At 44.5% G+C, this 15,242-nt stretch overlaps 1 protein-coding gene across 1 annotated transcript; it reads right to left on the reverse strand.

Annotated features, from left to right (window-relative positions):
• Positions 1-1,296: 1,296 nt before the first annotated feature.
• LOC143876758 (uncharacterized) lies at positions 1,297-4,606 on the reverse strand (the record flags this gene model as incomplete). Its single annotated transcript, XM_077378454.1, has 3 exons — positions 1,297-2,178; positions 2,260-2,364; positions 4,465-4,606. Coding segments are annotated over 3 exons (873 nt in total), but the record flags the coding sequence as incomplete, so codon positions are not given.
• Positions 4,607-15,242: the final 10,636 nt, after the last annotated feature.

The following is a 15,242-nucleotide window of genomic DNA, read 5'->3' on the forward strand; positions in this document are numbered from 1 at the left end:
AACAACCTTATTATATCTTTACTCTAATGATAGTATGGAGTAGAAGCAAAGTTTTTAAGGCAATGTGGGACGTACTACAAGATGACCCCAGCCTCCTTAAGCTCAAATAAAGCAACCAAGATATCACTAAGCAAGAAGGGATAGAGATGTGAAGCATCTCTATTTCATACATACAAGCTGCTCTTTTTCTCCTGCAAATGGTCGACAGGAGAACATGAGGTTTTGTACAAGCCAATCCATGTATTAACATTATTAAAATGAATGTTATTAATATTCCTAACTGAAAAAAGAAAAAAAGATTAATTCATCTGAGGTGGCTGTTCTCTCATGCAACAGTCAGCTGTGAAATGCCTAGCAAATCCCGAAACCGATTTGTACCCATGCCGTATGTACACGGAGAAGTGGGTCATAAGGATGGGTATAAAACGTCTCTGGCTCAAAAGACGGATATAAATAGTTATTCAAAAAATGAGGTTAAAATGGTATGGCTGCTAATCAAACATGATAAAAATTGTATCGAGGCACAATTGTACAATGTCCCAATTCACCTAGCCCTATAGCCAGGGCATCCAAGGCGCAAACATGCACTATGGACCAATACACAAGATCTGTCTCACGAAAGTAGCCAAGGTTAACTCAGCACGCTCGTAGCAAGTCTCTCGACCTAGCCACAAAATGTATCATGATCCATATGCGTGGTGAAAGTTGGAACCTAACCAAGCCAGCATTGTCCTTGGCCTCATTCTCGACCAAGGAAGCTAGAACATCCCTCTAAATAACTTGTACCCTGCACACAAAGCTCCCTTTGGGTACCTTGAAATGTCATCCTAGTTCTATGCCGTGCCTTCTGCAATTCCACTTCCCCGCTAGGCATCTTGGGCCCCACCAAGGTTCCTGCCCACAGCCTACTAGACCTAAGAGGTTGAGGTCACCTCAGCCAAGAGTGCCCACCAAAGGTGTTGTAGAATCGTTTTCCATTTTGGTAATATGTATCCAAGCATGCCAAATTGATATTGACACCCCTTTAGTTATAACACCTATAACGCCCACTTGGGTCCTAACCAAGTGCCTCCAATGCACCTCCATCTAGCTAAGCTAGCCTGTACAATGCACTGATCTTTGCTTCTCTGGGCCTAGCATTGCTCTCACATGTACCATAGCCCAAAGTTGTCCAATTATCCTGCGACACTAGGCAATCATCTCCCAATAAATGGATGGTTTCTTACCGTCCAACCCCCAACTCAGAATTCGTTGTACAACCATCATAGTCAATAACATGTACAACCTCATATCAAGTATCAATCTCATGAGCTGAGCGAGATAAACAGCAAATAAAAGTCTCACAAACAAGTTCTTGAACTATGGGACTAGTCTTATTTTCAAAAGCAACATATAGAAGTGATAACTTGATTTGCTATAACAGCATTCCTCTGTATTATTTGAAATCTTATTAAACCATCATCCCAGTTAAAATGATGATCCCAAATGAACAAGAAAAATTATAAAGGAAAGCAGCTTATTCACCCTTTATCTATCATTCCTACGAAAATCATCACTCCCCAACTGAGAACTCAAACAACATGGAGTGCTTATACTTCTCACCTGGTTCAACCACAACAGATGGGAAGTTTGGCTGGTTTATGGCATTTGGGAATCCCTGAGTCTCCAAACATAAGGCTGAATGCTTTCCATAGAAAGCTCCACCTTTACCAACCACACCATTAACATAGTTTGCAGTGTAAAACTGAACACCGGGTGCATTGGTCCATAAGTTCATGACCCTCGAGTTCGAAGGACCCTTCACTTTAGCTGCGTGCTTCAAGCCTGATTTTTCTTCCCCACAGTCTAGCACATAGTTATGGTCATACCCACCAGGGACCTCATGAATTGTGCTACCAATCTTTTTCTCAGTTGTGAAATCAAAGGGAGTACCTTTAACTGGCATTATTTCACCCGTTGGAACAGTATTCTGGTCGACAGGAGTTATGTGAGATGCCCACATCTGAACTGAATGCTCAAGAACATCTCCAGAGTAGTGACCAGCTAAATTCCAGTAAGTGTGTTGAGCCAAGTTTATTGGAGTAGCCTTGTTTTCAGGCACAGCTTCCATGTCAAGTCTCAATGTTGTGCTCGAAGTGAGAGAGTAGGTTGCAGTTACACTAACATCTCCAGGGTAACCTGGTTAAAACTTGAAGAATAAGTGAATGGAGATTTAGCCTCATTTTTTTCCTCCAAGGGAGGAGGGAAGAGAAGATTTACCTTCCTCACCATCACGACTATGATTTTTGAAGGTAATTGATGGGATTTCGCCATCTTTATATTCTGCTACCTCCCACAGCACTTTATCAAAACCCTTGTGCCCACCTAAAGAGATAAACAAGTTAGAAGAATTCCCAAAATAGTGACATTGGAGATAAGGGCTCAAAATTCTTAATCATGGAACTGCAATTACTTGCGAAGTACCAGTTCAGTAGGCTAGGACTCATTGTTACCTTGAATTTTTTATTTATTTTTATGAATGGTACCTTGATATTGGATGATAACAAGTAGAACATGACAACCTATAGTTATTTCGAACAACCATCATGGAGTTTCTGAAATGACAAATTTTTTTTGAAGAAAAATAATATTTATTAAATAAAAGATGATTACAAGCGCACTTCAGGGGGTAGAGACTGCCCCATATACAAGTTAGCTCTAGAAGCTCCCAATTTGGTCAGGCAATCAGCCAAATTGTTGGCACTTCTAGGTATGAGAGAAAAAGTGAAAGCACGATGCATACAAAGATCTCTAATCTCATCCAATAGATTGGCAAATCTCCACGGACCGTCTATAATCCCTTTGACCCACAACACAATGTTTGATGAATCACTTTCCACTTCCAAACTCCCTTCCATCTGGTTAATGAATATGGATAATCCCCGGTGGAGCGCTCAGACCCCGTATTCTGAAGAATCATTGGTTCTGATAGGCCCAGAAAAAGAGAATAATATCAACCAAGGAATTCCTTAAAATGCCACCAATGCCACCAATACTTGCTATGCCTGGGTTGCCAAGGGAGCAACCGTCAACATTGAGTTTAATGACATTTCTAGGAGGGGGGGTTCCATTTTGCTACTACTTTAGATTTTGGTATGCTACCTATCAAAATCACGTCCCAATTTCTTATAATGATGTCTGCCGAATAGCCGAAAAATGAAATGATAAATTTACTGGCATATCTTCAATGATTATATGCACCCGATTCTAAAACATCATAAAATGCGCAACTGTTTTTAGTTACATAGGAAGAGTAATCCCTATGTAACCAAATGTTCACATCCTAAATCCTTGGGGTCCTAGCCAAGTGCCTCCAATGCACCTTCATCTAGCGAGCTATTCTGTACAATGCACTTATCTTTCGGCCTAGCATTGCTCTCACATGTGTCATAGCACGCCCATGCACCTATCATGGGAAGGAAGCCATCCGATTTTCCCATGATACCAGGCAATCATCTTTGGTTACATAGGGAGAGTAATCCCCATGTAACCAAATGTTCACTTGCTTAATCCTTGGGGTCCTAGCCAAGTGTCTCCAATGCACCTCCATCTAGCCAGCTAGTTTGCACAATGCAGTTATCTTTCGGCCTAGCATTGTTCTCAGTTCTCACGTGTCATAGCACGCCCATGCACCTATCATGGGAAGCTGCCAATTTTCCCGTGACACTAGGCAATCATGGCACGCCCATGCACCTATCAAGTCTGAGGCTGTGAAAGGAAAAGGAGAGTAATCCCAATGTAGGGAAATGCTCACTTCCTTTATTATTTTTGGCAGGTAAGCTGGGATTCATCTTTGCATACTAGAAGGAAAAAAATGAGATCAAACCCACAACCTCAAAGTTGCATTTGCAGAGACCACCACCCAATTAACCTATGAAAAACCCAGTTATTCGCGTGTAAAAAATAAGTGTCACTTATTTATGTTAAACCCAGTTAATTATCTATGTTGGTTACATAGGGATTACTCTCTCCTATTCTTTCACAACCTCAGACTTGTGAATTGCACAGAACATCATCCAATTGAGCTATGGGCTTGGAACCAAAAAGAGAGGAATTTTCACCATTAATGTCAAGTTTGTGTATTTTTTCTTCAACAAGGAGCTTTTTTCAAATGTGTTTCCATTTCAATGAAGAAATCAGCATCCATGAAAATTCAATAAATAATTATTTTTCTGAATCAAAAGTTCTACAGACTACATAGTTCATTATCAAATAGATAAATCATAAAACTATGCAAAAATAGGAAGACAGTATTCATTGACAATTTTTAAGGAAACGTAAAAGTTTTTTTTTTTTTTTTTTTAAAAAGATCAAAACATACAAGCCTCACACTACATATTTTAAACATAATCAAGAACTTTCAAATATTGATTCTATGAGATTGGATAAAAGTGTTTCCATTTACAAAACAATTGTGCTTCTTACCGTGAAGACTATTGGGGGGCTTGTTGATGGGTAATGAATACTGCACCCCTTTGAGAGTAAACTTCCCATCTTTGATTCGGTTCGCCACTCGGCCAACAATGCATCCAAAGTAAGGAGCAACACCTTTCCGATCAAATAGAATTTAGAGAGAAAAAAGAAAAGAAAAGAAGATCAGGATGAGCATATGCAATTATAAAGTTAAGAGAGCAATACACATAAATGAGTGAAATGCCTTTGATTTTCTCTAAATTAGCCCATATTCAAACACCAGCATCTCCAAACAGCATAAGAAATAAATAGTAGAGATCTTAAATCATAGACAAACACCAGCATCTCTGAAGAGATCTTATAAATGTAAAATATAAGAACATAAGCCAATGCAAATAGCAAATTTCAAACAAATGATCGAAATGGCTTCGATTTTATAATGTAACCTATATACAAATTATTGCTTGTGTGCCTAACTTTTTCTCCTACACTGAGAGCCCAACAAATGAAAGGTCCATTGTATTTTTTTCTGCACCTGATTATAGAGCCTTTCATCTCACCACCACTTTAGAATGAGTTGGCTATCTCACCTCTTCAGAATTTATATGGTGGTGTAAAGTCCAGCAATTTTGAAAAAGTACTGTGGAGACCACTTTTAAGAATGATCCAAACGTTCATTTGTTGAGCCACAATGTAAATAGGTTGTACCCCATAAATCATCTCTATAGGATGATCGTAACCCGCCGATGTAGAGGGATTGCACATTGTAGAAAACTCCATGATTGGAGGGTTAGGTTCATCTTATAATAGATAGAGATCACTTGCAGGAAAAAAGCTATTTACGTTCTATCCCAACAAATGAACGGTTTGGATATTCTTATAAAGTTGGCTCCACACCCAGTTATGAAGTCTCATCTCCTCTTTTTTATTCTTTCATATCCGTTGGACGCCACACCCAGTTAATTTTTAAGCACCTAGTGCCTTGTGTTTGGTTGCACAAAAGCCGGGATGACTTAGGGGTTGTGCTTGGGGCATTTGGGGGCCACATCAGCAAAACTCCTTGTTTGGTTGCCAATATAGCATTGAAATCCCTGGAGAGTCTTAGGGCCTAGTTAATCATTGCATGTCGGCTAATGTGTCACCCTTGTTCCCTCCATAAAATATCCAAGCCCAAAACCACAAAAAAAAAGTGGAATTTTGCTTGGATTTATTGGGAATGATCCTCCCTCTCTCTCTCTCTCTCTCTCTCTCTCTCTCTCTCTCTCTCTACAACTACTCTACGAGTTTGACAACCAAACATCACTTACCACTATTATCTGAGGCAAGTTCCAGGCAAATCCAATCCTTGTCTTCACTTTGTTGACTACTCATTCCACTACTCTCCGAGTCTATGCCGCCCAATCTCTCAAGTGAATCGGCGATGGTTTTTAATCAAGGGATTTCAATAGAAGCGATCGGCGATGGTTTTAGTCATAAAACTGCTAAAAGGGGTGTTCCTAGTAATCAAAGGGGATGTATTCATCATCCTAAAAATGGGGCATCGTGTGTAACCCTCTACACATTGACCAATTGGGAAGCAGCACTTGGATTAGCGCATCAACCACTCAATACAAGCCCTACATTTTATGTACCAATCAAAGCACTAGGACAACTTGGGCCTTTGGATTGGCCAACATGGCCACATCTTGTTCCATGATGGCGCTAGCCCCGTTGCTTCCACGAAACCCTACACACTAAAAGCATTTGCAACCACCCATCCAGGGGCGATGCCAGAAATTTTGCACAAGGAGGGCAAAAATTATAGTAATTTTTTTCTATCTTAAAATTAAGATAGAAAAAATTTCTATCTGAAATTTTGCACAAGGGGGCAAAAATTATAGTAAATATTGCACAAGGAAGAAGGGAGATAAAAATGGTAAAATTAAAATTTTAAACTTATTTTATATCTTAGGGATGATCGGAAAGGGGGGCATATTTTTTTTATAAAGGGGTAGTATAAAAAAATATTAAAAAATAAAAATATTTTTTTTTTTCCAAAAAATTAGGGGGGGCAATTGTCCCCCTTTCCTTTCAAGTGGCATCGCCCCTGCACCCATCTATGATATACTTTCTTCTTCTCTTTCTCTATTGTTAGTGAAGGATTCAAAACGAAGATATAACTACCGCAGCATTGCGTTCTTACATTTCGTAGCCTTCTCCATTTGTATCAAGGGGACTGATATTCATACAGAGATATTTTGATAATGGCTCTGCTCTTCATTTTACAATTTTTTAATGTGCTGTCAAAGACTAAAGTGATTAGTGCCATTATCAAAATATGGTAATGCGCATATTAGTCTTCTATATCAGTTTTTTTAACTTTTAATTCGTACCCCTTTGACTCCGCTAATTAAACAAACAAATTATAAGAGAAACACGTGCATGAGAGAGGAGTCCTTATTTTTTAAAATTATTTATTTATTGATAAAACAATTGATAATTAGACTTTCAAAAATTTTAAAGTCTAATTATCAATTAGAGAAACACCTTCTAAATCACTTTAACTTGTTGATTTCTATAGTCAAATGCTTGACAGTTAAGATAAAAGTTTAAAATGTAAAGAAAGAAATAACATATTAAAAGTCTCCTAGTCAATCGGGACTCATTCAAGACAACTTGGTTGATTTTGGAAAATGATGGGGTATAAAAACAGCAGCCCATTAGCTGTCTGCACGTGGCCCAAGTGTGGCCCACCACAGATCCCACGTCAGCAGGGGTAATTTGGTAATTACAGCTGAGTAGGTGAGCTTGAACCTATAGCTGGCTAACACCTGTCATGGAGTAATAACTCCCCAACTACCCCAGGCTTCCTTCTATAAAAGGGCTTCCAAAGCTCATAAACAGGGGTAATAACTTCTGACCCACCACTCTTAAACTAGCTCTGCACTCCTGCTCATACTGACTTGCGTGTCGAAGGGCCTGTCCGGAGTAACACTCCGGGTTGGTCATTCTGACCTCATTTGCTCTTTACGAAGGGCTCAGCTCCCTCACCTCGATTTCTCGGGTCCTCCAGCTCGGCTCTTACGTCACTGTCACATCTGTTACCGATTTTAGGCCTAACAGATTGGCCCCATCCGTGGGACACAGACTAAAAGCTGTTCAAATCCCCTATATACTAAATGGCAGGACGGAAGAGTGCCCGGGTACCGACTGCACGGGCTACCCGAGTCGCGATACCTCGCAGGACCCAGAGTGAGCGAATCGCCTCACAGGTGGTGGCTACCTCTGCCACAGCCAAACAGAGCCCTGCTCGCTCGGAACACCTCAATCCTAGGCCCACTCCGGATCAAGTTCATGCTCTTTTTCAACAGATGACCTCTCTTGTCGATCAGTACTAGCAACTACTCCAGGCACCTCCCCAACCTCCTCCAGAAGCTCCACGACCTGTCAAGGAAAGGTCGCGCGCTCACAGGGGAGAGTCAGCGCTCCACGATGAAGACCGGACTCACCACTCCACCAGGCGAGTCCATAACTCCATATCAAGGCATGCCCATACCGAACCCCACCGTCACCGGAGGTCACGGTCTCGCTCTGTACAAAAGCACCGAGCCCATGAAGACCACGCGCCACAAGAAAAATCCCAGCCTCATCGAAAGAGCCCGGAAAGTCAGTGCGGCTCTGCGGCGAGCCCATCGGTGGAGAGAAACCGGTCACTGGACCGGCCAAATCGTAGAGCCGATCCGATTCTACGAAGGATGGAGGAAATGGACCACCGCATAGAGGAGCTGGCAAAAGATCAGCGCCGGCCTGCTTCAAGAGCGTTCTCAAGCAGAACGTCGTTCACCAACGATGTTTTGGGCGCCCCAGCGCCCAGAGGATTCAAGATGCCAACTGTCCCGCAATACGACGGGACAACTGACCCTGTGGACCACTTGGAGACGTTCAGGACAATAATGCTCCTCCACGGCGCGTCAGACGGCTTCCTCTGTAGAGCATTCCCGACCACACTGACTGGTGCTGCCAGGGACTGGTACTCAAGGATCAAACCGAACTCTATCAACAACTTCGACGACTTCGGGGAAGATCTAATCCGCTACTTCATGAGCAGCCGCAGGCCAAGGAAAACAACATCATCCTTGATGGCCTTGCGGCAGGAGGATAATGAACCTCTAAAAGCCTTCGTCAGCCGCTTCAACCGGGAGGCACTCCAAGTGCCGAATCTAGACCCCTCAGCCGTTACAAACGCGCTTCTCGCAGGTGCTAAATCTAATGATTTCCGCCGAGCAGTGGTCATCTGCACTCTCTAGCAGACTTAATGGCCGGGGCAGAGGAATATATATCAGTGGAAGAGACACTGGCTGCCCTGGACTCAAATCGGAGGAGAACCTCTGAGGACAAGAACCATACTAAACAGCGTAGGGACGACAAGGCCGTCAGAAGAGAAAAGTCCCCCCAGAGGAGGGAGGAGAACTTCACCCCTCTCAACACCTCCCGGAGACACATACTAGCCGCAATCGAGGGAGAAGAATTCGTAAGATGGCCAACCAGAATGATCTCCAAGGGAAATAAGAGGGACCAATCAAAGTACTGTCGGTTCCACAGGGACCACGGTCACGACACGGATGAATGTTGGCAGCTCAAGGAAGAAATCGAGCTGCTGATTGGCCGGGGCTACTTGAAAAAGTATGTCCGAAGTGACGGCCACAGAAGAGAGCGCAGAGAAAAGAGTCCTCAGGGCCAGAGCCCACGGTCACAGCCGCCCCCTGCACGGGATCAATCTCTTCCGCCATCCAGTCCACCACCAGAGGCACACCGATCCCAGCCAAGGGGGGTCATCGGCACGATTATGGGCGGACCCGCCGCTGGGGGCACGTCATCTGCTGCTCGAAAAGCATATGCACGCCGAGTCAACGTCGTGCACACCTGCAACAATAAGATGAAGACGGAGAATGAGATCTCCTTCTCAGATGCGGATCTCGACAACCTGATACTGCCTCACGACGACGCACTGGTCATAACCATGCTCGTCGCAAACTAGGAGTTGAAGAAAATCCTAGTCGACAATGGGAGTTCGGCCGATATTTTGTACTATCATGCTTTCGAGAGAATGATGATAGGTAACGACCGCTTAAGGCCGGCGAACTCCGATCTGTTCGGTTTCTCGGGGGAAGTCGTGAAAATGGAAGGGCAGATTGAACTCCCAGTCCTCGTCGGAGAGCCGCCTTGCCAAGCCTTCGCCATGGTCAACTTCCAGGTAGTGAGGGCCACTTCGGTCTATAACGCTATCTTGAGACGACCCGGGCAAAACTTAATCCGCGCAGTCGCTTCAGCGTATCACCAGAAAATGAAGTTCATAACGCCAAACGGCGTGGGTGAGGTCAGAGGAGATCAACCACAGTTCAGGGAGTGCTATGCCGTGGCACTCAAAAGGCAAAGATGCATCGGAATCCTTGCCGATTGAACTACTTGATCTGAGAGACGAAGCACAGGTGACTGAACCCGCCGAAGACCTCAGAAAATACTATCAGTAGTAGACCACCCGGCGTGGAAGGGACTTTGTAAATATCTGCTGAATGTGAATGACAGAAGCTCTTTTGCAAATCTCTTCGTACAACTTGGAAACCAAGTTCACTAAAACTCGGGTACTCTGGAAACCCAGTTCACTAAAACTCGGATACTTGCTATTTGGAAACCCGGTTCGCTAAAACTGGGTACTCGCTGCTTGGTTCACCACGGCTCGTCTCCGCAAAGATCGAGAGCGTACTCCTGGTCCGGAACCAGCTCGGATGCAAAAATCAACGCCGCTTGGAAACCCAGTTCACTAAAACTCGAGTACTCTGGAAACCCAGTTCACTAAAACTCGGGTACTCATTACTTGGAAACCCAGTTCGCTAAAACTAGGGTACTCGCTACTTGGAAACCCAGTTCGCTAAAACTCGGGTACTCATTACTTGGAAACCCAGTTCACTAAAACTTGGGTACTCATTACTTGGAAACCCAGTTCGCTAAAACTAAGGTACTCACTGCTCGGAAACCCAGTTCGCTAAAACTAGGGTACTTGCTATTTGGAAACCCGGTTCGCTAAAACTGGGTACTCGCTGCTTGGTTCGCCACGGCTCGTCTCCGCAAAGATCGGGAGCGTACTCCTGGTCCGGAACCGGGCCGGATGCAAAAACCAACGCCGCTTGGAAACCCAGTTCAATAAAACTCGGGTACTCTAGAAACCCAGTTCACTAAAACTCGGGTACTCATTACTTGGAAACCCAGTTCGTTAAAACTAGAGTACTCGCTGCTTGGAAACCCAGTTCGCTAAAACTCGGGTATTCATTACTTGGAAACCCAGTTCGCTAAAACTAGGGTACTCGCTACTCGGAAACCCAGTTCGCTAAAACTAGGGTACTCGCTACTTGGAAACCCAGTTCGCTAAAACTCGGGTACTCATTACTTGGAAACCCAGTTCGCTTAAACTAGGGTACTCGCTGCTCGGAAACCCAGTTCGCTAAAACTAGGGTACTCGCTACTTGGAAACCCGGTTCGCTAAAACTGGGTACTCGCTGCTTGGTTCGCCACGGCTCGTCTTCGCAAAGATCGGGAGCGTACTCCTGGTACGGAACCATCCCGGATGCAAAAACCAACGCCGCTTGGAAACCCAGTTCACTAAAACTCGAGTACTCGCTATTTGGAAACCCGGTTCGCTAAAACTGGGTACTCGGTGCTTGGTTCGCCACAGCTCGTCTCCGCAAAGATCGGGGCGTACTCCTGGTCCGGAACCAGCCCGGATGCAAAAACCAACGCCGCTTGGAAACCCAATTCGCTAAAACTAGGGTACTCGCTGCTCGAAAACCCAGTTCGCTAAAACTAGGGTACTCGCTGCTTGGAAACCCAGTTCGCTAAAACTCGGGTACTCATTACTTGGAAACCCAGTTCGCTAAAACTCGGGTACTCATTACTTGGAAACCCAGTTCGCTAAAACTAGGGTACTCACTGCTCGGAAACCCAATTCGCTAAAACTAGGGTACTTGCTATTTGGAAACCCGGTTCGCTAAAACTGGGTACTCGCTGCTTGGTTCACCACGGCTCGTCTCCGCAAAGATCGAGGCGTACTCCTGGTCCGGAACCAGCCCGGATGCAAAAACCAACGCCGCTTGGAAACCCAGTTCGCTAAAACTAGGGTACTCGCTGCTCGGAAACCCGATTCGCTAAAACTAGGGTACTCGCTGCTCGGAAACCCAGTTCGCTAAAACTAGGGTACTCGCTGCTTGGAAACCCAGTTCACTAAAACTCGGGTACTCTGAAAACCCAGTTCACTAAAACTCGGGTACTCATTACTTGGAAACCCAGTTCGCTAAAACTAGGGTACTCGCTGCTCGGAAACCCAAGTTCAATAAAACTTGGTCATCCTAAGCCATTCAGAACATCTCTAGCTAGACTGGATATAACGCGTGGGTAAAACTTAACCTGAAGAAGGTTCATCCGTCATCTCCAGCCGACCAGGATATAGCGCAGTGCGCTACAGGACAAAATTCAGTTCATCTCAAGCCGAACTGGATATAGTGCAAAGCGCTACAGAACAAAATTCAGTTCATCTCGAGCCGAACTGGATATAGCGCAAAGCTACAGACTCGGTGTGATTCGCTACAAGACAGAATTCAATTTCATCTTTTAGCAGATTGCGCTATATTCAGTTCATCTCAAGCCGAACTGGATATAGCGCAAGGCGCTACAGGACAAAATTCAGATCATCTCAAGCAGAACTGGATATAGTGCAAAGCGCTAGAGGACAAAATTCAGTTCATCTCAAGCCGAACTGGATATAGCGCAAAGCGCTACATGACAAAATTCAGTTCATCTCAAGCCGAACTGGATATAGCGCAAAGCGCTACAGGACAAAATTCAGTTCATCTCAAGCAGAACTGGATATAGCGCAAAGCGCTACAGGACAAAATTCAGGTCATCTCAAGCCAAACTGGATATAGCGCAAAGCGCTACAGGACAAAATTCAGTTCATCTCAAGCCGAACTGGATATAGCTTAAAGCGCTATAGGGCAAAATTCAGGCCAAACTGACGGCTTGGCCGCACTGCTTTTCCAGGCTGAACTGACTGCTTGGCCGCACTGCTTTTCCAGGCTGGAGTGACGGCTTGGCCGCACTGATTTTCCAGGCCGAACTGACGGCTTGGCCGCACTGATTTTCCAGGCCGGACAGACGGCTTGGCCGGACTGGATATGACACATCTCGCTACACGACAAAAATCAGTCCGGCCCAAGCCGGACTGGATATGACGCGTCTCGCTAGACGAAAAAAAATCAGTCCGGACTTGGATATGACGCGTCTCGCCGGACTGACAAATTTCCGGACTGATTCCCAGGCCGGACTGACAAATTTCCGGACTGACTCCCAGGCCGGACTGACAAATTTCTGGACTGACTCACAGGCCAGACTGACAATTTTCCGGACTAATTCCCAGGCCGGACTGACAATTTTCCGGACTGACTCACAGGCCGGACTGACAATTTTCCGGACTGACAAATTTCCGGACTGATTCCTAGGCCGGACTGACAAATTTCCGAACTGACTCACTGGCCGGATTGACAAATTTTCGGACTGATTCCCAGGCCGGACTGACAAATTTCCGGACTGATTCCCAGGCCGGACTGACAAATTTCCGGACTGACTTACAGGCCGGACTGACAAATTTTTGGACTGACTCACAGGCCGGACTGACAAATTTTCGGACTGATTCCCAGGCCGGACTGACAAATTTCTGGACTCACAGGCCGGATTGACAAATTTGCAGACTGATCCCAGACCGGACTGACAAATTTCCGGACTGATTCCCAGGCCGAACTGACAAATTTCCGGACTGACTCACAGGCCGGACTGACAAATTTCCGGACTGGCTCCCACCGATCGGAGATTTAACTCACCACTTCCCCAAGTCACCGTAATGACTTGGAGAACTGGAGGGCAACTGATGGGGTATAAAAAAGCAGCCTATTAGCTGTCGGCACGTGGCCCAAGTGTGGCCCACCACAGATCCCACGTCAGCAAAGGTAGTTTGGTAATTACAGCTGAGTAGGTGAGCTTGAACCTATAGCTGGCTGACACCTGTCCTGGAGTAATAACTCCCCAACTACCCCAGGCTTCCTTCTATAAAAGGGCTTCCAAAGCTCATAAACAGGGGTAATAACTTCTGACCCACCACTCTTAAACTAGCTCTGCACTCCTGCTCATACTGACTTGAGTGTTGAAGGGCCTACCCGGAGTAACACTCCGGGTTGGTCATTCTGACCTCGTTTGCTCTTTAAGCAGGGCTCAGCTACTCAGCTCTCTCAACTCGGTTTCTCGGGTCCTCCAGCTCGGGTCTTACGTCACTGTCATATCTGTTACCGATTTTAGGCCTAAGAGAAAACAAATGTAAGTTCAATTAAACTTGGGCTTTTCTTGATCGGCCACCCTATAAGTCGATTTGCTAAATCGACTCAGGGGTCAAGTGTTGAACAAGCAAGTTCCCGTACTAACATTATGGATTCTTGCAACAGTTCTACAGCCAAATTGATATGGGCCAAGAATCTCTCTATTCTCATACTACTTGCATCAACGGCCAATTTAGTCGTAGTGAAAGAGACCGTGCCAAAGCGTTTGTGAATCCCTAAACCCTGTTTCCAACTACAAACTGAGATCATAAAAATGCCGCCAGACCGTAAAAATCACCCTACTTTTTTTTCATGTAACGCAGCAGTAGGTACTTTTCACTACTCCATCTACAGCTGAATATGGACAACCCCAGGCAAATTTCCCCCAAAAGGTGAATTTTTGCTTGGGAATGGTGCTCTCTCTCTCATTATTGGCACCCCTACTTATTCCCCTACTCTTTAAGTTTATGCCGTGCAACCAAACACTACTTACCACCATGGTTTTAAATTTCGACCGAAATCTGAAATTTTGGTCTGAAATTTCGTATAAGACCGAAACCGAAATGGCACTTATTGTCATTATTTCGACCGAAATTTCGTGCTAAATTATTGGGATTTCGATCATTTTTTTGGATTTTTTAATTATTTTGTAATCATCCCGAAATTTCGACCCAGGGATTTCGATTAGGAATAAAATATTCTTTTTGATTGTCCGTCAAATTTCGAGCAAAATTTCGACCGAAATTTTGAAATTTGTGGGGGTCCGAAACCGGTAACGAAAACGAAATTTAAAACCTTGCTTACCACTAATCTCCTAGGTAATTCCAAGCAAATCCAATGCTTTTCTCCTCCCTGTTTACTTATTCTACTGCTCTCCGTGTCTATGCTGCCCATGCAAACATAAAGTAATATGGTGTGTGGCCATATGGTCCAGTATTTTTTAAGGGATTTGCTGTGGACCATAGCAGAAAGGCATTTCACAGCTAGCTGTTTCATGTGAGAGCAGCCACCTCAGATGAATTAAATAAGACAAAATCTGCTGAAAAGTGAGCATGTGTGGCAGCTCTCGCATGCAACAACCGGCCACAAAATGCCTTTCTACGATGGTCCCTAGCAAATCCCATTTAAAAAAAAAAATATTGTATGGGCCACTCCTTATGATGACCCAAACCGTCCATCTCTTAGGCCACAACCTAAATAGGCTGTGCCCTAGAAATCATTTCCATAGAACAATCCTTATCCACCGATCTATAGAGGTTTCCATAACATGCAGTCCCTCTATCCTCTATAGATTGGAGGGTTAGGATCATCCTATGGAAGCCATTTACATTGCAGCCCAACAAATGAACGTTTTGGATCATCCTTACGTTTTTTTTTTTTTAAACACTGGATTAC

The sequence above is a fragment of the Tasmannia lanceolata genome, unplaced genomic scaffold (genome assembly GCF_043159265.1).
Source record: "Tasmannia lanceolata isolate RefF3 unplaced genomic scaffold, GAP_Taslan_0.1 ptg000005l, whole genome shotgun sequence".
Classification (NCBI taxonomy): Eukaryota; Viridiplantae; Streptophyta; class Magnoliopsida; order Canellales; family Winteraceae; genus Tasmannia; species Tasmannia lanceolata.